Source organism: Doryrhamphus excisus, chromosome 3 (assembly GCF_030265055.1).
Source record: "Doryrhamphus excisus isolate RoL2022-K1 chromosome 3, RoL_Dexc_1.0, whole genome shotgun sequence".
Lineage (NCBI taxonomy): Eukaryota > Metazoa > Chordata > Actinopteri > Syngnathiformes > Syngnathidae > Doryrhamphus > Doryrhamphus excisus.
This window is the reverse complement of record NC_080468.1, coordinates 980,666-1,008,563: the sequence shown is the minus strand read 5'-3', so window position 1 is coordinate 1,008,563 and position 27,898 is coordinate 980,666. Positions and strand designations below refer to the sequence as shown.

Here is a 27,898-nt window from a genome sequence, read left to right as displayed (position 1 = left end):
TTTTTCTTCAAAATCACTTTTATTCCACAATTTATTTCATCGGGTCTTAAGGCACCCTGAAGAGATGTTACAAGTTCTTTCAAATGTGGGTTCCTTAAAGACTGTGTAAACATAGCTTTGAATAAGATCATTTCCTGTAAATCTTCTGTTTAAATTATTTCTTTACAGTCCACAGATATTGTGTTTTTTTTTGTGTGTGACAAAAATACAGTGTGAATTAAGTAAATATGATTGATTGTGTTTATATATATATACATTGAAGAGTAATAGATTGGCAGACAATCAGATTGACAGGCTGAAGAAGAGAGAAAACTAACAATCTTTTGAGACCCGGATAGATATACAGATCACATAGAGATATACAGTACATACTTACAGTGGATGTTTGCAATGCTCCCCCCCCCTCTCAGCGCCTCTCTGCCTTAGAAGCAATTTACAGTATACTTTGTGTGTGTCTGTATGTGTGTGTCTCCTCAGCTTGCATCGATATGCCGCAGGGAGACGGCTCATCTAATCTTGGGGGGCTCACCCACATGTTGGCTATTGCAATGGAGAGGTGAGTACACAGGACAACGGGCAGACAGACAAAGACAGACAGACATGCAGACAGACAGACATCACAAGACTGAGTTGTGGCGACGTGGACCACAACACAAAGATCTATCTATTATTCCCTAAATATGGTAAGGATCACTATGTATTTATATGTAGAAAGGGACTTTGTCATTGACGTTTCATATACATAGGGATACGGTGGCTATACTTGATTATCAGCATATGTTCCAATGAAGTCTTTGTGATGATCCTGATATGTGCTGGAAATGAGCTATTTTTTTCACTTATACAACATGATAAAATGTCTCTTTCTCGAGACCAGCGCTAATACTCTCGCTCATATGCCGTTTATTGAGGGATGGAAAAAGCGGCACGCTCTTCCCGGTGATGCAGGACGATCTAGACATGAAAAAGTTGGCAATAACACAACTGCTCCAAATGGCTTGCTTGCGATGGATATAAGTTAGCTAATGGCATGGAAATGAAAGCGAAAATGTGTCGGGGTGGGGTGGGGGTGGTTACGGTATATGATTTGTGCAACAGGTGGAGGGCATGGATCAGGAGCAGAGCCTGCATGTGGCTTGTTCTCTCGGAAACTTAGCAGAGGTCAGCAAGGAATCTTGAAGGAAAGAAGGGTCATTAATGTCATCAAAGCAACATTCAGTGTGTAAACGGCTCTCCGACTACGGCCCAAAACTAATCCGCCTTATCCCGAATGCTGTCTTGAGAGGGATTTGACACTTCCTTCCTTGAGCGAAGATGGGCAGCCTCTGCATTGGGGTTCCTTTTGACCGGCCTTTCCCTCTTTTACTCCACCACCTTGATCCTGAAGGTGACACGACCCAGGAACTTATCCCTCTCGTCGTTGTTGCGCAGGTCGGAGCCCTCTACCCTGCACTCCACTGTCAGCTCCTTGTTGTAGTCCTCCTTGGTGAGCAGCAGCTTAACGGCAACCAGGGGCTGCACGTAGTTCACCTGAATGCACCACGACACAAGTGTGTGATGATAATGGAGGTCATCCAAACCAAGAGGGAAATACTCACATGGGCTTTCTTTCCGTAGTAAGGGAAATACATCTTGTCAATGCGTCCGTTTCTGGGGAAGTACTGCATCTGAACAGGATTTTCTTTCTGCGGAGAAGACAATCTGTTGGTGGATGAATGCCTCGTAAAGAATCGAAATCGGCTAATTAATAAGCGATGACCCTCTGTTGTTAGTGTGGAGTATGACGTGGAAAAGCATGACGTGCTCTGCTGTAATTTGCTCTAGGACAACTGCGGCGCACATTATGCTGATTACATTAAAATGGCTGGAAAATGGCACAGGGGTGTCATTATAGCCTAGCTACACACACACACGTATTGGCCTAGTCCTGATGCTCGACATACCGTCTTACCCTAAAGTCGCCACTGACGGCATGCAGAAGAAAAGTCAACAAGAAACAAAAAACAGACAGACAGAAGGAGGGAAATGAAATCAAGATCAACAAAAAGTGTTCACACTGTTGTGCTAGTCAGAGTTTTATGAGAGAAAAAAAACGAGAAGACAAAAAAGTAGACATACGAGCAACATGTCTAGTTTGCAGAGAATAAGTTTACTTTGACAGTGCAGTTGATGTAAGGATCCCCCTGAGGCTTCAGACCGATGATCTAGAAGGTGAGAGGAGACTTGAAATCAGCAAGGGAACGTATCAGAAGGCGGGACTCGGGCTTAAAGGCTTTTCGTTACCCTGTTTAGTTTTAGCAGCACGCATGGTTTCCCCTCAGAGTAGCCAAAGTTGGTGTCAGACAGGCCGGAGCAGAGACTCAGGTAGTCCCTCTTGAAGCGGCACACTTTCTTTTCCATTTCCCCACTGTCATCCTGCAGGAAGTACTCGCCTTGAGGACAGTCTAGATTCTTCTCCTGCTCCGTGTCATTGTAATGCTCTATAAGGAGGAGGTAAACACAGTGATCAAACCGACTGACGATCAATCCAGAGTGTAACTCATCCAATCCAATCCACTTTATTTATATAGCACATTTTATAAACAGAGTTTCCAAAGTGCTGCACAGACGAGTAAAAATAAAAAGTAATAATCCAAAACTAAAAGAGCATTTAAGAAATAAAATAATAAAATAGATATTAAAATATTAAAAACAAGAAACAAAGCAATAAAAGTATAAAAAATAGAACCAATTACAATCAAAACAAAGAACTAAAAGACACAGGACCATACGACTCACTCTGAGTTAAAAGCCAGAGAATAAAAGTGGCTTTTAAGACGAGACTTAAAGCTTTCGATATTGGGGGCCTTTTTTTACTTGGGAGGGCAGAGAGTTCCATAGTTTGGGGCCGACCACAGAAAAGGCTCGGTCCCCCCTGGTCTTAAGTCTCGTCTTGGGCACCACAAGTTGGAGCTGGCCCTCGGACCTCAGTGACCGAGCTGGAGAGTAAACTTGGATGAGGTCCGAGATGTATTTGGGGGCCAGCCCATTCAACGCCTTAAAAACAAACAATCAAATCTTAAAATCAATCCTAAAACCAACAGGCAACCAATGAAGGGAGGCCAGAATTGGCGATCAAACTCATCATTCGCCCTATGAGGTGCCGTTTACGCGTTTTTAACAAAAACAGATCAAATGCGTATCTTTGTATACATGAGGTGAGGGTGTTTTTTCCAGGGCAAAAACAAGTGTTTTAAAGGCAATACGTCAGGGGTGGGCAAACTACGGCCCGGGGGCCACATGCGGCCCACCAAACGTTAGAATCCGGCCCGCCAGTTGCTTTTAAGTATTTCAACTTTTAACATACCAGCTGGCAACGTGACTTTCAAGTCGGATGTCTTATTCAGTAAAAAAAATAATAAATAAATCCTCGTTTGATGTGGTCTGATGTTTAAAGTGCTCCTGAAAAAAAGGAAACAAGAACATATAGCTGATAGTATGACAATTAAAATTAGACGAATAATTCAAGGCGTAAAATTATTAAAATTATTAAAAATTATTAAAACTTATTAAAAATTATTTAAAATTATTTAAAATTATTTAAAATTATTTAAAAATATTTAAAATTATTTAAAATTATTTACAATTATTTAAAAATATTAAAAATTATTTAAAAATTATTAGTAATTATTAAAAATAATTAAAAGTTAGAAAAATTTATTACAAATTATTAAAAATTATTAAAAATTATTTAAAAATTATTTAAAAATATTTAAAAATATTTAAAAATATTTAAAAATATTTAAAAATATTAAAATTATAAGCATAAAATCATGTGTGTTAAATATATGTTCTGGCCCCCCGCACAATTTTGTTAACTCAATGCGGCCCATGAGTCAAAAAGTTTGCCCACCCCTGCAATACGTAGTGTTCCCTTCCAAATGCCAGCAATGCCTTTTCTGCGGGCTTAAACACGATCACCAGCCCTGACCTACATTTACAACTTCAATTCTTGAATGCAGATTTCAGCTTCTATGTGTTGCCATGTCAATCTTTTCTGCCCGGGGCCTTCGGAATCAGGAGTGCTGGCCCGTGCCACATGAACTCTAATAGCGCTGGAGCTGTTTCTTTAACCGATCCAATTCCAGATTTGCCTCACACTAGCCGGCTTACAAACATATCAGCAGTTTTCTGTCGTCTGATTGGTCGATCAGTGCAAAACGGTTTGACAAGTTAAACCAACAATGGCCGACTGAGGTGTTATATTTTCCCTATGATTGGTCGGCCACCAGTTGAGATTGTACCACACCTCTCGCCTGTCCACTGCCGGGATAGGCTCCAGCACACCTGCAACCGTAATGAGGAACGGCAGGAGAGCAAATCAGTTAAAATCCTCTAAAATGACTGATACTGGAGGGGATGTCTTTTGAAAAATGGCTGGGATTGAATGCTGGAGTTTCATTTTTCATTCATTCATTCATTTTCTACTGCTTTCTACTGCTTACTGGAGCCTATCCCAGCTGTCTTCGGCGAGAGGCGGGGTACACCCTGGACTGGTCGCCAGCCAATCACAGGAGTTCATTTTTATTGTAATAAAAATACATAGAAAATAACTAAATTAAATATACCTTTTAAAAAACTTACATTTACTAGAAAACTCACAAATCAAATACTTATTTCCCTCACTGTTTATGGGCAGGCTAAACATCGAGCGTAGTACCTAAACTGACCACTGGGAGGCAGCAATATGCCGGAAGGACTGCTGGGAAGTAACGAGAAGCCAAGCAAGAATGTCATTGCTTCCTCCACTGTGATGGCATTTTGTTGTGGTAAGACTTGTAATAACCTCATTTCTGAGGTCCAGCTCACTTTGAGAGCTAGTTGGTCACTATTATTTGCGTGCTTAGCTTCTTTTAGGTAGGAGTTGACTTTGTCATTTACCTTAACTAATGTGTTTTACGATGACAGGACGTGTCAGCAGAAGGCAACGGGATTTTGGTGTGACGGGCCATTCATGAGCATTCTTTATTGCACAAATGTTTAGTGTCTTCATAAAAACTATGGAGTGGCAATTTTATAATTTTCCGTGATTCCATTTGATTTTTACACTCCATTGGTGTTTCCAAGTCAACGGACTCTGAGTGTTTTCTGTGTTTTCCTTACTGATAAAGTTGAAATAACTATGTTTCTGTTCCATCCTTCCGCATCCGCAAACTAAATAAGAAGCTTCTCCGACTAGTTGAACTGTCTCCTTGCAGGGAAGTTTTTAATGAAATTGTATCTCTCGTTATTCTCAAAGTGCTTGTCCTGTCTGATGACCATCTTCTGCCTCTTTCTCATCACGGCACACACGCTGCTGATTGCAGAAGTTGTGAATTCATTAGACAACCGAACCACACGGTTCATCACATTTACTTTTTCCGCATGTGGAATATGGATTGATGAGTGCTCTCACTTTGCAGGAAGGCCTCCAGGTTTTTCACATAGTCTGCATACTTCCCAGCGTCGGTTCTGTTGAAAGCGATGTCCAGCGAGTTGGGAAGGATCACCAACCCTGCAAGAGGGCAGCGTGACGTAGGAAGGAGACATCGGACATTCCAAGTAGGTCGATACAAAAAAGCACAACTACATTTACTGCATCACGCTGACTTATCAAATATGAATAATGAATGGAGACACGCTGTTGCAGTTAGCTGAAAGCTTTCCAGTAGTGAGGATGAGAAGACACTAACCTGGATAAGGAACGCGGTCTCTGTACCTGGGTGCATGCTCATCCAGTGTGAGCAGCATCACCCACATCGTCAGGGCAAACATGCCCGCCAGGAAACAGTAGAAGACCAAATAGAACAACAAGATGAGGGCTGTGGGGACACGTAGAAATAGAAGGGAAAGAAGATGAGATGTATTTATTATTAGCTACCTCACACACACACACAAGCTCGGATTGAGTTTTTTTTCTCCTCATCATGAGAGAAATGATTTAGGATGATGGGGAGGAATGCTGTTGGTAAATATGCAGTTTCATCTTTCGGGGGCTGAAGCTGCAGCACATCATGTCTGCTTCGCCGTTCCACTGAAGCCTCAAAATGGTTCACCAGCATCCACTTTGCACAGAGCCGATGCCCCCTGACTTGTCACCGTGCATCCCCCACACTCATCCCCCCTTTCTGTCATCCCTCCCCAACAGTATCCCACAATGCCTAGTGCACCAAGAAGAGGGGAGAAAGAAAAAGAAGAGAGGGAATCCCATTTGACCTTGACAGGCATGCTAATGTGGGCGGCCATGCAACTGCAATGGAGCATCCCACTGTACAGCAGCACAGGGGGCCCGGGCTGCATGACTGCCCCACGCTATAGCCTATAGGAGCTGGCTACTGTGTTACGATACCGCTTACATAAAAATCATCAGCTATAGGTGCAACACGGGATGCTGAGGCCCACTCATCATATGGGATTAGATAACAGGCATCATTATCATCATCATCATCATCATCACAGGCTGGTTAATCTCCACATTCATGCAGATTATTTGAAAATCCTGATCTAGTTGTAATGACTCATAAGCAGCATCTCTTCATATGAACATCATGGTGGAGGCGTCTCCTTTACACCTTTATGTAGGCCTGATGACTCCTCACATCCCCCATAAGAGCACGTATAGGAGCTGACATTTATTAATGCATGTGTAAATGAGAGAGGGGGGGGGTGCCTTACCCCAGCTGCTGGCCGTACGACCCAGCACCTCGCCGGTCCTCGGATTGTAGAAGGAGTCCTTCCAGCTGGATGCATTCTCCTTGTTGGCTGGTTTATCCTCAGTGCTCGCCATGGTGGGCTTTTTTAAATATCTATCAAAATAGGGGGTGTCCAAAAAATGTTTAGGGTTTATCTCCAACGTTGGGGGGGGGGAAGCAGAAAAGCGCACGGGGTGATGTAATGAGGCGAAGAAGCCGGCGAGTGGTCGGATCAATGGTTGGGAAGGAGTGGGCGGTAGAAAGAGGGAAAGAGCAGGCAGAAGGACGGAGGGAGAGACGCTCTGGTGGTGGAAAAGAAAAAAAAACCCACAAGGGTGGGGGGGAGGCTTGAAAAAAAAAAAAAAACCCTGTGACGTCGACAAATGCCCCTCGGTGGCAGCTGATGCGGAGCAAGGATGCTTACTGGTTGACGGTGGAGGCACGCGCACCAATTAAAAATATAGGACACGCTATCTTTATTATCACTTATGCTCCAGCCGCCGCTCATGCTTATAAATTTGCTTCACCCCTGTCGTGTCCTTTAAGGAACGGGATGCGGCATCGTGTGTACTTATTTTGTTATGTCACTCTCGGCTCACACACATTCCAACACACACCCAAAATGCAGGTGTTTTCTAAAAGACCAAGTCAGCATATTTCTATTTATGTCTGACTTGAGCATATAGTTATATATTTGGGGCATTTGCCAACCCTTGTTGCTATGGCAATGGAGCATGATGCTGAAGCGAGTGTGCGTTAGACGGAGAGAGGGCGAGAGAAAAAGGAGAAAAGGACATTTGTAAATTGATTGCATGTTAGTTCCCGGTGCTAATGCGTACATGGCATTGTATGACACGCCCTCGGGAGGTGGAGGTGTCATGCGGCTCAAGTAGAAGGAGAAGAGGACAAAAGCTTAACTTCCAGCCCTGTGTGACAGACACTCCAACAATCAAGTGTGTCAGAGAAAAGAGAGAGAGAGGCGGCGGTGGGGTTTATATAATGAACCGTGATGCAGGATTCAGCTCATATGGGGGAGGGGGACCGAGCTAGTGGTCGTGGTGCATCCAGTTCGTGCTGTCAGACTGAATTTGTTGCAAGGCAAGGTCCGCCACAACTCACACAATGCGGCAACACACACACACACACACAGTCACACATTTGAGTAATGAGTGTGAGAGCAGGCAGCACTGATTCATGGGCTCGTTCTGTCGGACTCACTCACACTTTTTGCTCTCTGAAGGCATCATGCTGCACTGAGTGGGAAAGATTGACAGCAGGGAGGGTGTCGGTGGTGGTGGAGTGGAGTGGAGGTGTGTGGTGGGTGGGCTTGATGCAGCAAAGCTATACTGGATAAATCTGTGCAATGTACACCCAGCTCACCTCTCTCACAATCCTCCCATTGTTGAAGAAGAAGAACACTCCCCCGCCCCATCATCCCCTCCTCTATGTTTGCCAGCGCACTCAATTAGCGCCCCCTTCACCATACCAGCACCATGAGCAGGAACACACACCCCCATTTGTTCTCACTCTCTCCATCCGCAAGCTGCCATAGCAACCCTCCCAGTGCACTCACATCAATAGGAAGCACTCCCTACACTCATCTACTGCCCCCCCCAGCCCCACCCGTCCTATCTCCATTCCTCCCTCCCTGGAATCACACAACGGAATCTCTTTGGAGGTGAAGCGTCAGAGTCAGCATGTGTTCACCTGTCCTAGTCAATACTGTCAAAACGACCACAAGCATCTGCTGACAAGATGATTCCCACACAGCTGACGCCGATGTTTCGTACGCCACATACCACGTCGGGACGTGAACTTTTCCTGCACACCTCATGAATGAGTTTATCCTATGAAAAAAGTCTTAAACCACCATTTGATAGGTTGTTTTAGCACAGGGGTCGGGAACCTTTTTGGCTAAGAGAGCCATGAAGGCCAGATATTTTAAAATGTGTATCTGTGAGAGCCATATACATTTTTTTAAACATTGAATGCAATAAAATGTGTGCATTTTTATGTAAGACCAACAGTTTTAGATATAATGGGCTCTAATTACGTAGACCGGGCACACTACCCCACGCCAAGGGGGTGTGGCCAGCACACTTTCGTGAGCAGCGCAGTGTCTAATAATAAATCAAATACTTGTTGCCATTAATGCAACTTCTGCTGCTGCATAGTTTTGCACCGTACTCAGTGTATTTCATTCTTTTGGCCATCTTTGCCAGAAGGCTTGGTTCTGCAGCTTTAGCTAGGTGACTATTTGACTAAAGGAGGAAAGTTTATATTTACATGTTGACATCTCAATGACCGAGGTAGACTACCGCATTACCCAGTAATAATCGAGTTTTGGTGTTTGACCTGGAAAATATCATCAGGAAAGATAGATATGGTCGGATGTATTGCAGTAGAAAATAGATGGACGAATTAAAATGCATAAGAAAGTTGTTGATTTTGAATATTATTTTTAACAGTCATTTCTGTGATGGTTTACTTTAAAATGTTAGCAAAAATACATTTTTATTGGGGTAAGAAACGCTTGAGAGCCAGATACAGTCATCAAAAGAGCCCTACCTGGCTCCCGAGCCATAGGTTCCCTACCTCTGTTTTAGCACATACCGTGGTGTGAAAAAGTGTTTGCCCCCTTCCTGAGTTCTGATTTGTTTGCCACCCTGTTTCAGATCATCAAACATATTTAAATACTAGTTCATGATATCACAACTGAAATGCAGTTTTTAAATGAAACTTTAATTATTGAGGGAGAAAAATCAAGAAAATCACTTAAATAGGCCATAACTGACAAACTGAAGTACACCAAAAGATCCTCAAAAACATATTCGGCAACTAACAAAGTCATTGAGAGCTATCAGTCTGGAAAACATCTTGATGATCCCCATAGACCTTTGGGAAAATACTCTGCGGTCTGACCAGATGTGTGTCGTTTACATTTTACGCTGCATTTCAGAAAAAAGAACATCACACCAACTGTAAAATATGGTGGTGGTAGCGTGATGGTCTGGGGCTGATTTGCTGCTTCAGGACCTGGAGACTTTCTGTGATAAATGGAACCATGAATTCTGCCAGCTACCAAAAAATCGTGAAGGAGAATGTCTGTTCCAAGACAAAGTGAATTACAATAAATCTGCAAAGATGAGTGGGCCAAAATTCTTCCACAGTGCTGTAATAGACTCATTGCAAGTTATCACAAATGCTCGATTGCAATTTTTGCTTTTAAGAGTGAAATCAGGAAGGTGGCAAACACTTTTTCCACACCACAGTTGAACTAGAATAGCATTTAGTACAGAAGCAAAACAAAAACAATCTTGGAGTGTGTTTGTTTGTAAGCAGGTTACTTCCTGGTTTGTACTTTCAGTGTAATCCTGCTATTGTGTGTGTCCCCTCTGTGGGGTCGAGTCACAATTTTGATGACTTTGGACTCGACTTGGACATCAATGAGTCTGATGACTTGAAAGTACTTCAAATTTTCAGTGAATGTAGAATGTATCCCCATTTTTTCACAAAATCCATTGTGCCACAGTAAACACAACACAACAAAGTGGCGCCCAAGGTGGGATTTTACCGTGCCCGATCGGAACAGTGAAGCCAATTCCATCATTTTTGCTGTGAACTGAAAACGTGGGTGTGACATCCACGGATGAATCCATTTCACTTTTTCTTCTTGTTTGAAACCATCCCATTTTTTATGTGCGCAAAAGTATTGGAACATAGGACCAATTTAGTGTGTTCTGTTGGGTACTTGGGTACGCACAGGATTGAATGTCTGCGTTCAGTTTCAGATAGGGAGAGGTTAAAACATGCAAACCAGAGAGCTTGAAAAACAAGCAAATGTGAATCTGACAGAAGATGGAAAGTCTATCGGAACCATTGCACAAACAATTTGGAATGACCTGAAGAAGGAAATTGCCGGTGTAACAGACATCCAACAGACCAGATAGAGTATTGGACTTTATTGGAAAAAAAACATACAAAACATTCATTCATTCATTTTCTACTGCTGGAGCCTATCCCAGCTGTCTTCGAGCGAGAGGCGGAGTACACCCTGGACTGGTGGCCAGCCAATCACAGGGCACATATAGACAAACAACCATTCACACTCACATTCATACCTATGGACAATTTGGAGTGGCCAATTAACCTAGCATGTTTTTGGAATGTGGGAGGAAACCGGAGTACCCGGAGAAAACCCACGCATGCACGGGGAAAACAAACTCCACAGAGATGGCGGAGGGTGGAATTGAACTCGGATCTCCTCGCTGTGAGGCCCGCGCGCAAACCACTCGTCCACATACAGAACAAATGTAATCATTTATTGTGGTGTAAATGTACACACAGATGTCCTACACAAACCACCATCACCACAAGTGACGAGTGCGTATGTGAGGGCATGTCAAGTCAGTCACATGACAGACACGCGCTGACGCCAACTCTGTCAAAGCATGCTGATATTGCATCACATTCTGTTTTTAAATGATTTATTATTATTACTGTCATGACGATAACACATTAGAGATATATACGATAACACACTAGAGATATATGTAAATATGCATTTATGCAGGGAATTTTAAGTGAATTCAAACCAACAAGTTAATATCAGGTAATCCACAAGACTCACAGATAAAGGCACAGTAAATCACGGTAAGGCCCCCCATAGTTCCCCATATTCCAGTCAATTGTCATGGGAAAAAATCTGCTTCAAAAATAATATGTCAGACAATCAGCTTACTAGTCTAGAAACAGTGACTCAGGATACCTTTTTACATACCAAGTATGGTGTAGATCAGGGGTGCTCACACTTTTTCAGCATGCGAGCTACTTTTAAAATGACCGAGTCAAAATGATCTACCCACTACAAAAATGCAAAACATCTATTTATTTTCAAATGTATTGAGGATTATTTGTACGTACAATGTATGTTGATGTACCTTACATAACCAAATGAGCCAATATTGCAAAACACACATAATTAACTATTAACATTTTTTGTAATTACCTGAGTTTACTTTGATGACTTGCACTGAATTGAACCAGCCAGGGATGCATAGTCCGGACAGTAGCTGCTGATAGCCAGCCTCAAGCACACTTCCAAATGTTTATCAGTCATGGATAATATCCGTATCATAATATCCGTATAATATTCCATATCCGTATGGAAGTGATATGTTTTTTGCCTTTTTACTTGGTCCAGTTTTTGCCTTTTTACTTGGTCCAGCGCCTTCACTCATTTTAGTGACCATAAACTTTAGCGAGGGCTTTAAAATCTCGCAATTCGCCGACTAGCTTAGCACTTTGCATCGTTGTTTACGCATGAGCGGTGACCTAAAGGTCAAAATTCAGTTGTCATCTGATTGGTTGTCCTGTATGTCAATCAAGTAACGGGGATGGATGATAGGCTGACATCGTAAGTTCTGCTGCACTTAGAGACGTTGTTTGATTTGATTGGTCGCCCGAAGGGCAACATTCAGTTGTCATCTGAATGGCTGCCCTGTATATCAATCAAGTGACGGCATTGATGCTGGGATGATATTTTTTTAATGTCACGCCGCGATCGACCAGCGATCGACCAGTACCACCTCCGCGATCGACCGGTAGATCGCGATCGACTTAATGAGCACCCCTGCTGTAGGTGCTATAATATGAGGACGGATCCAGTGAGTGTGTTCAGATTGTACAAAGCCTAGGTGATCCAGGTGTCGAGGGATGTTACTTTCCCATCACCTGAAAGGGACTGGAATTTCTACTCTTTATTTATACTGTCTTATGTGGGATTTGCTTGAAAAGGGGGGCATTTATTCATGAAAACTGTTGCAAAGTACCCCCGTGTGGCAACTTTTGTAAACATGCCCATTGCATATGAGAGAAATTAATCACATGATCCCCACGGTGACGTGTCAATATGGACCCTCTTTGGTTTCCAAGTACACATAAAACAAAGCACTATTAGTCTGGTCGAGGATCCGATGTCAAGGCTTCTTGTACCAGTACATGGAGCGCCGGAGGGCCCTTTCCCAGCTCTGGAGGATGGGCGTGTATTGGGAACTGGCACCGTCACCGCCGACTCCTTTGGGACAAAACACGTTGTCTGCGCTGTGAAGCTTCTTCACCTCTTCGCGGCTTTTCCAGTAGCCTGAATGGACAGCAGATGAAGATGAGTAGAGCTATGGGTCGGCCCTTTGGATTGTCTTTCACACCACCGGTCATAAAGGGCAGCTCATGTTGACAAATTGACTTAAACCATAATTCATTCCGCCGTCCGCACCTTCCACAACACATCCATCATCTGTCTTGGATTGAATTACGGCGGTCTCACAATCAAATTACATCGTATGAATAATGAATAGGAAAGCAGTTTACAGACGCCGCTTCGTTCGGACTCGTCAGACTGTCTGCATGACTAAGAATATGACGTTTAAATCCATTCATGTTTAAAGTATTTATAGGAAACAAAGTGACCATGAGGTGTTAGGACCGCTTGATTGAGCTCTCTCACCTTGTTGGAGATGCAGCACATTTTATTTATTTTATTATCAAATTTTTATTATAACATTTTATATTTAATTATAATACTGGAATATGCCATAGGAAGTTTAGCTAGGGAAATGTTTTTTTAATTAAATGTTTAGGATTTTAAAAATGACATTTTTATGTTATTTTAATAGCCAAAAAAACAAGACTGTAGAACAGAGGTAGGGAACCTATGGCTCGGGAGCCAGGTAGGGCTCTTTTGATGACTGTATCTGGCTCTCAAGCATTTCTTACCACAATAAAAATGTATTTTTGCTAACATTTTAAAGTAAACATCACAGAAATGACTGTTAAAAATAATATTAAAAATCAAAACTTTCTTATGCATTTTAATTCGTCCATCTATTTTCGACCATATCCATCTTTCTTGATGATATTTTCCAGGTCAAACACCAAAACTTGATTATTACTGGGTAATGCGGTAGTCTACCTCGGTCATTGAGATGTCAACATGTAAATGTAAACTTTCCTCCTTTAGTCAAATAGTCACCTAGCTAAAGCTGCAGAACCAAGCCTTTTGACGAAGATGGCCAAAAGAATGAAATATACTGAATACGGTTCAAAACTATGCAGCAGCAGAAGTTGCATTAATGGCAGCAAGTATTTGATTTATTATTAGACACTGCGCTGCTCACGAAAGTGTGCTGGCCACACCCCATTGGCGTGGGGTAGTGTGCCTGGTCTACGTAATTAGAGCCCATTATATCTAAAACTGTTGGTCTTACATAAAAATGCACACATTTTATTGCATTCAATGTTTAAAAAAATGTATATGGCTCTCACAGATACACATTTTAAAATATCTGGTCTTCATGGCTCTCTTAGCCAAAAAGGTTCCCGACCCCTGCTGTAGAATATAAAACATATTGTGTAAATTCATACCTGTACAACAGTTTCATCATTAAAAATTAACTTTGCATTGTTTTCTGTATGTAAAACTATAATTTTCAATGCTGACACACATGTATGTGGAATAACAGTGGTTAGCATTTCTGCCTCACAGCCAGTCTATGAGCTTCTCCCTGTGTACGGGTAACGATGGTACCTGGTACTCCGGTTTCCTTCCCCCAAAAAAGGATGTTAGATTAACTGGAGACTCTAAATTCTCCATAGGTGTGCATGGGAGTTGTTAGATTGTCTATATGTGTCCTACTTCCTCAACTGCATGCAGTGCAAGTATTCCTGTTCAGTCCTCTAAATGACCATATAGTCTGACGATTCTCATCTGTTCCCATGGGCAACCCAACTTACCCACACCAAGCCCAGCTACGAAAGCAGCCCCCAGACAGGACATTTCACGGTGCCGGCATCTCTCGACCTTCCTACCAAACAGGTCTGCAGTGAGCTGCATGATGAAGTCATTTGAGGAAACCCCGCCGTCCACCCTGACATGCAAACAAGTAAAGTGCACTCAGCCACATTGCGGTTTACTGTGCTGTAATCAGAGAAACACATACACATAATTCATGGCCAGTAAAAGCTCATCTATATTCACAGAGGCAGACTGTATAGAGCTGCTACGCCCTGTTTCTTGGCACAAACCCAAGCTTGTTGACGGGATATCAGCTCCTGAGATCAAATACACCGCTAATGTACTCTACCTGATCTTGGTAATGGGAATGTTGGTTTCTCTTAGCATCGTATCATATAGTTGCTTGTTCCTGCAAGGAACACATATGAGAGACAATTCCACTTGCAGTAGAGGTGTTTCCGACTTGTCAACAAGTCAAAAAGACTCACCTGAAGGCAATAGATTCTAGAATGGCACGCACCAGATGACATTTGGTGGTGGAAAGTTTGAGGCCCATGAAGGAAGCGCAAGCTTTGGGGTCATTCAATGGAGCCTGGAATTTCAACAACACTAAATAAGTCATAATATAGCAACACAAATGTTCGCTTGTAATATTTTCTTTGTGTCGAAAACACTACTTTGATTATTAATATTCATGATGAGCACTTACAAAGGCCACTTCACAAAGGGAGCAGAGAAAACAACGAGACCAAAAAATGTTAAGCAATGACAAACTTCCATATCAAGCTAGTACAGTAAACCTCGGATATATCGGAAATTCGCTCACAACGGACAGATAAAAAAGAACCGATTTTTCTCTAATGCATTTCCAATAAAAATTCATTGCATATATCGGATTTTTTATAACGGATTTCGCCTATTTCGGACAAAATCTCCAGTCACGTTCCAATGCATTTCCATGAAATTTCCCTGGCATATATCGGATGGCCGCATCGTTATGCTAATCTTGTTGATGTCACTGGCTATTGTCTTTCTCCTGGCTCCAGATTTAGGACAAATATAAAAGTGAGTGACGTCAATAATACTAGCACAGCAGTGAATGAGAACTTAACCTCACTATTGGAAATAACGTAGGCCTGACGGGCGTAACAGGGCCTAGCTTAATTAACAATTTGTTATGCTCAGAGTCCAGTAAAGTTCAATTCTCATTACCTTACGTCTCTTTTCATTGCCCAGTCCAGGTACATTGGAAACATAGTCAAGGAAGTGCCTTTTTAGAACGGATAAAATCCGATTTACGCATATACCGGATATAAATCCCATATATGCGTAAATCGGACATTTTCCGGTATACGCATATAACGGATTTCGCTTATATCGGACAAAACCAGTGGGAACAACTGAATCCGATATATCCGAGGTTTACTGTAGTAGATGAATTAACATGTTTGCATAATACAGAAATAATTCACGTGCAAACATGTACCTGCAGGCCGCTGAAAGACGGGACAAAACACACGCCGTCTGAGTCACTGACGCTGTAAGCCATGGTGCTCGTGTCCTCCACGTCAGAGAAGAGATCTGCAAATTACGAGGCGGATGGTTGCTTAATTTTATGTGACACACGACCCCTTCAATACTGGCCAATTGACTGATCTTTATTGTTAATGTAGGAGCTATTTATTAGTGTGTTCCTAGGTTTCTGATATCTGTTGATTTATTTTTTGTTGTTGTTGTTTTGTTTGGATTACTTGATAATATTTTCTTGTTATTTATTTATTTTGTTTATCTATCATATTTTGTTGGGGTTAATTAGTAGTTAATTTCTGGGTTTATTTCATTGGATAACACCCTGGGCACCTGCAATATATTTAGGTAGGCAGTGTTCACAGGACCAGCATGCACCGGGTTGCCTATGGTTTTTGTACCAGCGCAAGAGAGGCAACAGGAAAAGGCCCTTGTTCCTTTTTTGTTTGTTTGCTTGCTTGGTAATAAAAGGAAAGAAGAAGAAACGGAACAAGATTGTTTGGACAATGACTCTTTTGCCTGCGTAAAACAAAACCCATGGTGCATCAGTGGCCTTTTGATTATAAGTTCCGTTTATTATTTTAGTGAAGGACAAATAGCCACTACAGTTAATATTGTGTTCTGTGACAATATAAACATGGAAACCACCAAAAGAAAGATTAGACCCCTGAAAAAAAAAAGTTCATGTTCTCTGCCGAGCTCTTATCGTATGCACTTCTGCCATCTGGTGGCTGTTTTTATGGCTTAAAAGTGCTCTGAAATGTTTGTCAATGCATTAATGGAGAGTTGCATCATCACCTCATTTGGCTTCTTGTGCAAAAAAGGACGTCTAAATACGTTGTTGGGATTATAAAAAACACTTAAATACATCCTGAGTTAATATTCAAAATAGTTTTGATAACTGATAATTACAAAAAAAACATATTCCAATGAGGGACAAATACCCATACTGTGGTGTCATCATTTTCTGTGATGTGGTCGCCTCTCCTGAGCTCACTTGTAAACAATCATGGTGTTGAGCGTGTGGGGCGTCTTGACTGTTTACTGTGGAAGACCTTTAGCATGCTATTTGCACCAAATGTTCTGCAAACATTCTGCGAGGGGGGGTTGGGGGGTGTAATCGACCTTCAACACATGAGACCTTAACTGCCACCTGAAATGCCAGCATCGCTACGATGTTGTTTTGAAAGCCTACAAAGACGCCAGTGCGCCAATCAACGAGCCCCTGGTCTGTCTGGGGTGTTTTTTGTTCTCCGGATGAACAATTGTGAGGTTGGTCATCTGTTGGACCTTAGAGAGGACCTGCTGGTTCACAGTCTGTTCTAGATTGTCCCAAACGTGTTTGATGAGGTTAAAGTATAGATTTTTAAGTGGTTCTGCACCAAATTCAACAAAGAATGGCAGGACCTCCAGAGATGCAAGCATTTGTGTATACAAGCATTTAAAGTCGGTTTTCTCTATGTCCCCTTTACTAACATGGGCCACAAAACAGTGGAACCTAATCCTGATATTATTATACTTGATTTATCACTGAAGAAAATGTATCATTTATAATATTCTATCAGGCTGCACAGCGGACGAGTGGTTAGCGTGCAGGCCTCACAGCTAGGAGACTTGCGTTCAATTCCACACTCGGCCATCTCTGTGTGGAGTTTGCATGTTCTACCGGTGAATGCGTGGGTTTTCCTCGGGTACTCCGGTTTCCTCCCCCATTCCAAGATGGCCACTCCAAATTGTCAACAGGTATGAATGTGAGTGTGAATGGTTGTTTGTCTATATGTGCCCTGTGATTGGCTGGCCACCAGTCCAGGGTGTACCCCACTTCTCGTCCAAAGACAGCTGGGATAGGCTCCAGCACCCCCCGCGACTCTCGTGAGGATAAGCGGTAGAAAATGAATGAATGAATATTACTCGTCATCACTTACCCAGTTCCTGAGCCCATCTAATGGCAGTTCCAGTATCTGCTGCGTTGCCCTCAGCCAGATAGACCAACTCTGAGCCTATCTTCCACCCCACAACTGGATAAAGACCTACAGAAAAGAGGCTTAGTTACACACCGTACATGAAAAGTACACTACAGTGTATCATGTACAGTATTTGAATTTACCAGCCAAAGACGTGTGAGGCTTGCGGCCGGTGTTTACGTCCATGAAGGTTCCTGTTCCCATGGTGATCTTCACATCACCGACATTGTAACAGCACTCTCCAAACATGGCAGCCTGTTGGTCCGCCATCTACAGCAGTGGAGGATTTCAGAGTGACGTGTTACATAGTGTAACAGTGTCAAAAAAGTCTAATCGTATAGATAACAGAGGTCGCGATGCCAACTCACCACTGACATAATGGGAATGGATACTCCAAATATGGACGGGTCTGTGAAACCAAATTCATGGCTGGTATGCATCAGGAGGATGAAAGCAAACATTATCTCACACTTTTTACTACAAATCAGAAATGTACTGTACTGTACTTGTTCCTTTTTACAGTCACTCAGTAAAAAAAAACAAACAAACATGTGGACAACCTCAGCAAATACATACTCACTCAATGTAATAATACTACATGCATTAATGCCATAATATCATTCATGTAATAAAATTAATACCTTTCTCACAGTATTATCTTTCTAAAGACAGAATTCTTGATGCAAGTGTACCAAATTGCAAAGTACATGAATCTACTCACTCTGTATTTTCTACTTTTGGGAAAATGGAGAGAGGCAGGGAGACCAGAGAACACAGAAACTGACTCCAACACATCTGTGAACAGAAAATTAAACAAGGATCAAGAAATTCCCCACACAGGTAAAAAATAAATAATTGACACATCAGAGTAAACACATTGTAGTAAGCACTAGACCTGATAAGAGTCAAAGATCCCTGTCGCACTTGCATTTGAGTAGTCTGTGGCATGAGTCACTCCTAGGAGAGATTGGGTGACACAAAGATGATTTGATCATTTGACACATTTCACAAGAATTTAGATAGGAGAAGCAACTTCTTCCCACTCTATATTACGCACTACTACAGAAATACTACAGAGAGGCGGTTTAATTGTCAACCTACCTTGAGTCAGTTTAAACAAGAGCCAGGTGTCAACTGTTCCAAAGCAGCAGTTCCCTTCTGCCACTGCTTGAGCAACCTGAGATTACAGAAACTCGAATGAAAACCATTGGTATGTCCCGCCCTTTTTGTTTACCTTTTGGATTGGAACAGTTTCTAATATCACAAATTGTATTAGTGCAGCATTAAAGACTTTGCACTTTGCTTTGTTCTGATGCAGATGTTTGTGCCACATACAAAATGTGCAACTTTCCAAACTGTATAGTTATCGTTATTTAAATGGTTGATTCCTGTGATTTTATGACAAGTCAGACTAACCTGTCTTACTTGTTGATAGTAGGAGAACATGTTATATAACGACAATTTTAAATGGCTTGATATTGATATTAGTTTGATTGGCGACTCCAAATTGTCCATAGGTATGAATGTGAGTGTGGTGTGAATGGTTGTTTGTCTATATGTGCCCTGTGATTGGCTGGCAACCAGTCCAGGGTGTACCCCGCCTCTCGGGATAGGCTCCAGCACCCCTGCGACGCTTGTGAGGATAAGCGGTACAGAAAATGAATGGATGAATAAATGTGGCACTCATTAGATTTATTTAGCGCAGTGTTTATTTGTGAAATGCGAATCCAGTATATTGAGCATCTTTAGCTGTATCGGATTGGCATGCAAACTCCACACAGAGATGGCCGAGGGTGGAATTGAACTCTGTGAGGCCTGTGTGCTAACCACTCATCCGCCGTGCAGCGTCATCTTTTACAGTTTAAGTACATTTTTTTGATTGTGTAAAAATGAGTAACTTGTCAAAGAATTTAACTGTAGGTTTAGACAGGCACACACAGAGCAGGGCCTCCCATGCGGTCTATCATTGTTGTACCTGTTGTATTAAGGCAGGGGTGGGCAAACTTTTTGACATGTGGGCCGCGTTGAGTTTACAAAACTGTCCGGGGGGGCCGGAAAATATATTTAACACACACAATATTTTACGTTTATAATTCTATTCTAACATTCTGCATTGAATTAGTTGTCTAATTTATTTGTAAAAGTGTCATACTATCAGCTGTATGTTCTTGTGTCCCTTTTTTCAGGAGCACTTTAAACAAACAAACAAAAATTACAAAATTGAATTTTACATTTTTTGTGTGTGTTTTTTTTTTTTTTTAATCCGACATTGCAAGTCATGTTGCCAGCTTGTATGTTAAAAGTTGAAATACTTAGAAAGCAACTGGCGGGCCGGATTCAGACGCTTGGTGGGCCGCATGTGGCCCCCGGGCCGTAGTTTGCCCACCCCTGTATTAAGGGCTCTAAATGCAATATACTAAGTTCTATGTGAAGTATTTCCATAATGCCTCATATTAACTCCCTAACAAGACCTCAGTGTATAGACTGGTCATATATCTCATCTCGTCTCATATTATCTACATACTGTATTGTATATAACTGTGGGAAAAACTGTTGATTTTTGTTAATACTTGGGTCGTTTATATTGTTTATTTTTCTATATTGTGTATTTTGTACTGCTTAACTGATTCTGTACTCTTGCTGCTGTGCAATACAAATTTCCCCACTGAGGGACGAATAAAGGCATATCTTAATCTTAATCTTAATCTTACCTCTCTCAGACACTCACCTGTTTGTAGTATCTCAGGACCCAGACAAGGCGGAAGGTGATATGTTGAGTGGAGAAGATAATCAGACTTGCTGAAAGTAACCGCTTCTGCCTGGTCAGGAAGTACAGCATCTTTGTCACACCGTGGATCGCCTGAGGTTGGTGAGAAAAACCAAGCGGTTCGTTGTCAGTTCCACTAACTCTACTCACTTTTTGCTTGTGTCACTTCTTAATAAGAAGACGTCACAGATGCAGAAGGAGACTCGCTTTCATAGTGTAAGATCTGTTCCAGGATCTCACGAGGTCTGCTGCTCTCTGGTCCTGCCAGGTGATAAAATTATGAAACGGAACACCAGTTCTCCTAAGAATTAGAAAGGAAACGACGGGAGTGTGAAGCAGACAAGTAAATGAAGTGTGGCAAGATTTTTTTAAGGTCACCTGTCCCATGTTGTGAAGGTGGCTCGCTGAGTAGAGATACCGAGAGCCTTCATCTGACGCATTTGGACTCCTGCATCTGTATTAAACACACACATGCAAGAACTTGTGTATTTTCTCATCAAGTTCAACTCCTCCGTCGCCGCTTAACGTTACAACCTAATTGTAGTCATGTAGTAGTAATGTTATTGTAGTCTTCAGTGTGCCAAACAAGCACCAAATTTGATCACCAAAAACATTGCGGGTTTGAGGTAGTGTGAAGGTCACTATAGGGGTGTTATTTAATGTCTGGGAGGCTCTAATAATGTAAAAAAATGTATTTAGGTCATAAAAAGCTGGAGAAAACATTTCATTTATAAATAAGGAATCCTATTTCATGGAAATTCACTTTGCTATACCTTACAGCTTCTTAAAAAGTACTAAGAACAGTAACAACGGCCATGTGATACACTGTGTACCTTTACAAAATACCTTTATCAACAAACTCATTTGAAAGTATAAGATACAATATAATATAAACAATATACAGTAGTATAAAGACAACAATATGGGAAAACGTTGAGACTACATTGTCCTTTGGTTTAGTTCTAACTAACATTTCTTTTTAATTTGGTGTGCTACACAAGCACCAAATTTGATCACCAAAAACATTGCAGGTTTGAGGCCTGAACCCACACCAAGATAAAACTTGGCTCTAAACCCCCGACATCACCTCCTGTCCTGCTGCCACTCTGCTCTCCGAGCACCGGAATACAGCACACACATATTATTTATGTCTACAATGGCTTATTTTCTGTTATTCTGTTATATTCTGTCTGTGACTATAGGGGTGTTATTTAATGCCTGGGAGGCTCTAATAATGAAAAAAATGGATTTAGGTCAGAAAAAGGTGCAGAAAATATTTCATTTATAAACAAGGAATCATATTTCATGGAAATTCACTTTGCTATACCTTATAGCTTGTTAAAAAGAACAGTAACAACGACCATGTGTGGGTCTCTCGTGTTTATTGACAATGTGCTTTGCCCTGCTGCTAAAATGGATTGCCAAAGCACTTATACAGTAATTAAAAAAACAAAAACAACATAAGATATGCTATCTATGTTACGCTATTTTGCAAACGGTGATGGTTTCACCCTGGAACAGATGATAACCATAATAATAGATCACTATGGGAACAATGCCATGGTGCTACATTGAACGTACTAACCGGTTATAATTGTACACTAGAAAATTCCCGCGGAAATTTTGATGGACTGGCCACCTGTGCTGTGAACCTCGGGCCCGGTGTGCCAACGGCTACCGCGGTAGCACCTAGCAAGAAAGCCTCAAGTGCGGAAAAGGTTGATGCAGTCCCATAGTGTCCCCACATCATGCCAAGTGTGTATTTGCCTTTAAACTTGAGTAAATTAGCTAAAATGCTAACATGCTAACGGCTACCGCGCTAACACATAGCAAAACAGCCTCAGGTCCTGAAAAGTTTGGGGCAGTTCTACAGTGTCCCCACATCATGCCATGTGTGTATTTTCCTCTAGACATGAGTAAATTAGCTAAAATGCTAACATGCTAACAGTCATCATGCTAGCACCTAGCAAGAGGGCCTCAAGTTTAGAAAGTACCAAGGTTGTCCTATAACCTCCCCACATCATGACATGTGCTTAGTAGCCTTTAGGCATGAGTAAATTAGCTTAAATGCTAGCATGCTAACAGTTATCATGCTAGCACCTAGCAAGAGAACCTCAACTTTAGAAAGTGCCAAGGTTGTCCTGTAACATCCCTACACCATGCCATGTGTGTATTTGCCTGTAGACATGAGTAAATTAGCTTAAATGCTAACATGCTAACAGGCATTATGCTAGCACCTAGCAAGAGAGCCTCAAGTTTAGAAAGTGCCAAGGATGTCCTATAACGTCCCTGCATCATGCATGTGTTAATTTGCCTTTAAACATGAGCAAAGTAGCTTAAATGCTAACATGCTAACAGTCATCATGCTAGCACCTAGCAAGAGAGCCTCAAATTTAGAAAGTGCCAAGGTTGTCCTATAACCGCCCTACATCATGCCATGTGTGTATTTGCCTTTAGACATGAGTAAATTAGCTTAAATCTAGCATGCTAACGGCTAACATGCTAGCACCTAGCAAGACAGCCTCAAGTTTAGAAACTGCCAAGGATGTCCTATAACGTCCCTGCATCATGCATGTGTGTATTTGCCTTTAAACATTAGCAAATTAGCTTAAATGCTGACATGCTAACAGCCATCATGCTAGCACCTAGCAAGAGAGTCCCAAGTTTAGAAAGTGCCAAGGTTGTCCTATAACCTCCCTACATCATGCCATGTGTGTATTTGCCTTTAGACATGAGCAAATTAGCTTCTATGCTAACATGCTAACGGCTAACATGCTAGCACCTAGCAAGACAGCCTCAAGTTTAGAAACTGCCAAGATTGTCCTATAACCTCCCTACATCATGCCATGTGTGTATTTGCCTTTAGACATGAGTAAATTAGCTTAAATGCTAACATGCTAACGGCTAACATGCTAGCACCGAGCAAGACAGCCTCAAGTTTAGAAACTGCCAAGGATGTCCTATAACGTCCCTGCATCATGTCATGTGCGTATTTGCCTTTAAACGTGAGTAAATTAACTTAAATGCTAACATGCTAACAATCATTATGCTAGCACCTAGCAAGAGAGCCTCAAGTTTAGAAAGTGCCAAGGTTGTCCTATAACCTCCCTACACCATGCCATATGTGTATTTGCCTTTAGACATGAGTAAATTAGCTTAAATGCTAACATGCTAACGGCTACCATGCTAGCACCTAGCAAGAGAGCCTCAAGTTTAGAAACTGCTAAGGTTGTCCTATAACCTCCCTACATCATGCCATGTGTGCAATTGCCTTTAAACGTGAGTAAATTAGCTTAAATGCTAACATGCTAACGGGTCCATGCTAGCACCAAGCAAGAGAGCCTCAAGTTTAGAAACTGCCAAGGTTGTCCTAGAACCTCCCTGCATCATGCCATGGGTGTATTTGCCTTTAAACATGAGTGAATTAGCTTTAATGCGAACATGCTAACAATCATTATGCTAGCACCGAGCAAGACAGCCTCAAGTTTAGAAACTGCCAAGGATGTCCTATAACGTCCCTGCATCATGTCATGTGCGTATTTGCCTTTAAACGTGAGTAAATTAGCTTAAATGCTAACATGCTAACAATCATTATGCTAGCACCTAGCAAGAGAGCCTCAAGTTTAGAAAGTGCAAAGGTTGTCCTATAACCTCCCTACATCATGTCATGTGTGTATTTGCCTTTAGACATGAGTAAATTAGCTTAAATGCTAACATGCTAACGGCTAGCATGCTAGCACCTAGCAAGAGAGTTTCAAGTTTACAAAGTGCCAAGGTTGTCCTTCAACCTCCCTATATCATGCCATGTGTGTATTTGCCTTTAAACGTGGGTAAATTAGCTTAAATGCTAACATGCTAACAGTTATCATGCTAGCACCTAGCAAGAGACCCTCAATTTTAAAAAGTGCCAAGGTTGTCCTATAACCTCCCTATATCATGCCATGTGTGTATTTGCCTTTAGAAATGAGTAAATTAGCTTAAATGCTAACATGCGAACGGCTAACATGCTAGCACCTAGCAAGACAGCCTCAAGTTTAGAAACTGCCAAGGATGTCCTATAACGTCCCTGCATCATGCATGTGTGTATTTACCTTTAAACATGAGCAAATTAGCTTAAATGCTAACATGCTAACAGTCATCATGCTAGCACCTAGCAAGAGAGTCCCAAGTTTAGAAAGTGCCAAGGTTGTCCTATAACATCCCTACATCATGCCATGTGTGTATTTGCCTTTAGACATGAGTAAATTACCTTAAATGCTAACATGCTAACGGCTAACATGCTAGCACCTAGCAAGACAGCCTTAAGTTTAGAAACTACCAAGGTTGTCCTATAACCTCCCCACATCATGCCATGTGTGTATTTGCCTTTAAACGTGAGTAAATTAGCTTAAATGCTAACATGCTAACAATCATTATGCTAGCACCTAGCAAGAGAGCCTCAAGTTTAGAAAGTGCCAAGGTTGTCCTATAACCTCCCTACACCATGCCGTATGTGTATTTGCCTTTAGACATGAGTAAATTAGCTTAAATGCTAACTTGCTAACGGCTAACATGCTAGCACCTAGCAAGACAGCCTCAAGTTTAGAAACTACCAAGGTTGTCCTATAACCTCCCCACATCATGTCATGTGTATATTTGCCTTTAAACGTGAGTAAATTAGCTTAAATGCTAACATGCTAACAATCATTATGCTAGCACCTAGCAAGACAGCCTCAAGTTTAGAAACTACCAAGGTTGTCCTATAACCTCCCTACATCATGCCATGTGTGTATTTGCCTTTAAACGTGAGTAAATTAGCTTAAATGCTAACATGCTAACAGTTATCATGCTAGCACCTAGCAAGAGAGCCTCAAGTTTAGAAAGTGCCAAGGTTGTCCTATAACCTCCCTACATCATGCCATGTGTGTATTTGCCTTTAGACATGAGTAAATTAGCTTAAATGCTAACATGCTAACGGGTCCATGCTAGCACCTAGCAAGAGAGCCTCAAGTTTAGAAACTGCCAAGGTTGTCCTAGAACCTCCCTGCATCATGCCATGGGTGTATTTGCCTTTAAACATGAGTAAATTAGCTTAAATGCTAACATGCTAACATGCTAGCAATTAGCATTTAGCCACAGAGAGAGTTCAGAAGTTTATCTAAAAAATGAGCCATCAACCACGTTTCTACGTGGTCGTATGGCTGAGCTACAAGGCTGTGAAAAGTCTGTAAATTCTCGTTTTCTCTGGAATGCGGCTGTTCTAAAAATAGAATGGTGTACCTAATCTAGTGGCCGATTTTTTTTTCTATCGCGAATAGCGTCGCCATGGTTACACGAAACGTTCCAAAAAATAAATACCGCTGTAGTCCCGAGCGTCACGATTCCGACGGTGTAACATGTGTGGGGGTCCTTCTTGCGGTTTTGGCCGCATTACGCGCACAAAAAGTGGAAGATTAAGATATAAGAATAATAAAAATTGGTAAACACCACAAGGAATAACAATATGGGCTGGCTCAGTAGCCAGCCCATAGACTGCTACTGCAAGTAGCAGTCTATGGGCTGGCTACTGAGCCAGTCCATAATAACATAAAAGTGTACTGAAAGATACGCACAACTGTTTTTATATCCTCACAGCTTTTATATCCTGCATTAGTCACAGCAAAGTGCCCTATGACCATTGACCAGATATGACCAGAATCTCGATAGTTCTTGCAAGAGGACAATTGGGTCCAACAGTACCTTGCACGGCACACTTCACCACAGAGATGAAGCCTTTCCACAGGGCATCTGGATCAAGCTCCACATGCCCTGCCTTCGGGTACAGCGGAAGAACCTATATGCACAGTAAACAACACATGCGTATTACAGTGCGTTTATGTGTTCGGGTAGCATCGGGAAGGACTAAGGTAACACTGTACCTCTGTGGAGGAAGATCCACGAATTTTTGCCCGCTTGTCATACACGTGACATTTGATTGACGTCGTGCCCACATCCACAGACAAAATGAAACTTTCCTTCGCCGTGCCGTTCCTCGGAGTCCCCATTGTGGGAAAGTTCTTATCCGTCGTGGCTCCTCGCGTTGGCGTCGTGCACAGCAAGAATCGGTGCTGTGTGTGCAGCTAATCGCTCTTTGTGTTGTTCGGTTTCACTCAACCTTCGGACTCTGGTGCGCTTATCATTGCGGTTCACCCGTTTCAGTTCCCAGCTCCGACAATGAACGAGAGCCACATTGGAGTATCCGGATAAGTGTACAAACCAGTACATGACAACGAGCCTCGCCCACTATGTCATTGTATCGCATCAGCGTCTCGGTGGAAAAGTAGCAATATCTTATAGCCCATTTCAACTAATTTGACAATAGAGAATGTAGTTCGTCAGTCAAAAAAGCCCCACCATAAAATACACAGGCTGGTTTTGGCTATTGCATTTAAAAGAAGTCAAATGTCTTTGAATTCCTAAACTTCTACGGTCCCTCCCACAGTTTTGGACACGCGAAGCATCCGTAGTCTCTTTGCGCGCGTGCGCATTACGAAATATTCAGGAAGTTCAAGCTCATTGAATGAGTCTGATTGTGTTTTAATGTGTTAATTGCGATTATTATGGCAATAAAACACAGATGGGAGACAGATATTCCACGGACACAGACCAATAGTTTAGACAAACAAAAATACCTTTATCAACAAACTAATTTGAAAGTATAAAATACAATATAATACAAACAATATACAGTAGTACAAAGACAACAATATGGGAAAACGTTTAGACTACATTCTCCTTTGGTTTAGTTCTAACTAACCATTGGAGAACCAACTAACGTTCCTTTTTAATGTGTTAGTTGGTAACAGTAATGGAATCAATAGCGGTGTTAAGACCGTCGTGCTTCTGTGTCTTAACCTCTAGAGGGCGGAATTGTTTTTGTTCCTATTCATCCGCTCCACTCCGCTTGACAACTATTGTGTTTCCGCAATTTAAAAATAAAACTTTTGACAGTAAAATGCGACAGCATGGCCGTGTTGAAGTAAACTTACATTTATTTTGCAACAATTTCACCTCTTTGTAATGTAATGTAAAAACAAAGTTGTATAGTAAAAAGCTCAAACCTCCAAGGTGATGTTATAACATTTATAATGTTAGTAAGGCAAACTTTTGTGTGTGTGAC

At 41.7% G+C, this 27,898-nt stretch overlaps 2 protein-coding genes and 1 long non-coding RNA gene across 3 annotated transcripts; 1 reads left to right on the top strand and 2 right to left on the bottom strand.

Annotated features, from left to right (window-relative positions):
* Positions 1 to 3: 3 nt before the first annotated feature.
* LOC131125458 (sodium/potassium-transporting ATPase subunit beta-3-like) lies at positions 4 to 7,005 on the bottom strand. Its single transcript, XM_058067046.1, has 7 exons — positions 6,694 to 7,005; positions 5,712 to 5,840; positions 5,435 to 5,533; positions 2,284 to 2,480; positions 2,154 to 2,204; positions 1,599 to 1,685; positions 4 to 1,530 (listed from the first exon to the last, which is right to left on the bottom strand). Exons 1-7 carry the CDS (start codon positions 6,803 to 6,805, stop codon positions 1,363 to 1,365), a joined length of 843 nt encoding a protein of 280 aa, XP_057923029.1. The 5' UTR covers positions 6,806 to 7,005; the 3' UTR covers positions 4 to 1,362.
* LOC131125462 (uncharacterized) lies at positions 5,382 to 16,751 on the top strand. The gene is made up of 3 exons (XR_009129031.1): positions 5,382 to 5,580; positions 14,512 to 14,650; positions 15,995 to 16,751. It is a non-coding gene; the product is annotated as an uncharacterized LOC131125462 (long non-coding RNA).
* Positions 11,171 to 27,207, bottom strand: LOC131125461 (putative glycerol kinase 5). Its single transcript, XM_058067048.1, has 16 exons — positions 26,658 to 27,207; positions 26,479 to 26,572; positions 21,139 to 21,214; positions 20,968 to 21,061; positions 20,722 to 20,853; positions 19,095 to 19,170; positions 18,889 to 18,950; positions 18,715 to 18,788; positions 18,362 to 18,422; positions 18,137 to 18,263; positions 17,955 to 18,059; positions 15,989 to 16,083; positions 14,991 to 15,094; positions 14,852 to 14,911; positions 14,502 to 14,635; positions 11,171 to 12,852 (listed from the first exon to the last, which is right to left on the bottom strand). Exons 1-16 carry the CDS (start codon positions 26,781 to 26,783, stop codon positions 12,689 to 12,691), a joined length of 1,584 nt encoding a protein of 527 aa, XP_057923031.1. The 5' UTR covers positions 26,784 to 27,207; the 3' UTR covers positions 11,171 to 12,688.
* Positions 27,208 to 27,898: the final 691 nt, after the last annotated feature.

Bases quoted from the DNA above. Each gene is read 5' to 3' on its own strand.
- LOC131125461 (XM_058067048.1), bottom strand. From the start codon at position 26,783: ATGGGGACTCCGAGGAACGGCACGGCGAAGGAAAGTTTCATTTTGTCT. The intron at 18,789-18,888 runs GTCTAGTGCTTA...TTCTGTTCACAG, and splicing joins GGATCTTTGACTCTTATCAG to ATGTGTTGGAGTCAGTTTCT. The intron at 15,095-15,988 runs GTACATGTTTGC...TTGAAATTCCAG, and splicing joins CGTCTTTCAGCGGCCTGCAG to GCTCCATTGAATGACCCCAA.
- LOC131125458 (XM_058067046.1), bottom strand. From the start codon at position 6,805: ATGGCGAGCACTGAGGATAAACCAGCCAACAAGGAGAATGCATCCAGC. The intron at 2,481-5,434 runs GTGAGAGCACTC...TCCTCCTTATAG, and splicing joins CCTGGAGGCCTTCCTGCAAA to AGCATTACAATGACACGGAG. The intron at 1,686-2,153 runs GTAAACTTATTC...TCTTCTCCGCAG, and splicing joins ACATCAACTGCACTGTCAAA to AAAGAAAATCCTGTTCAGAT.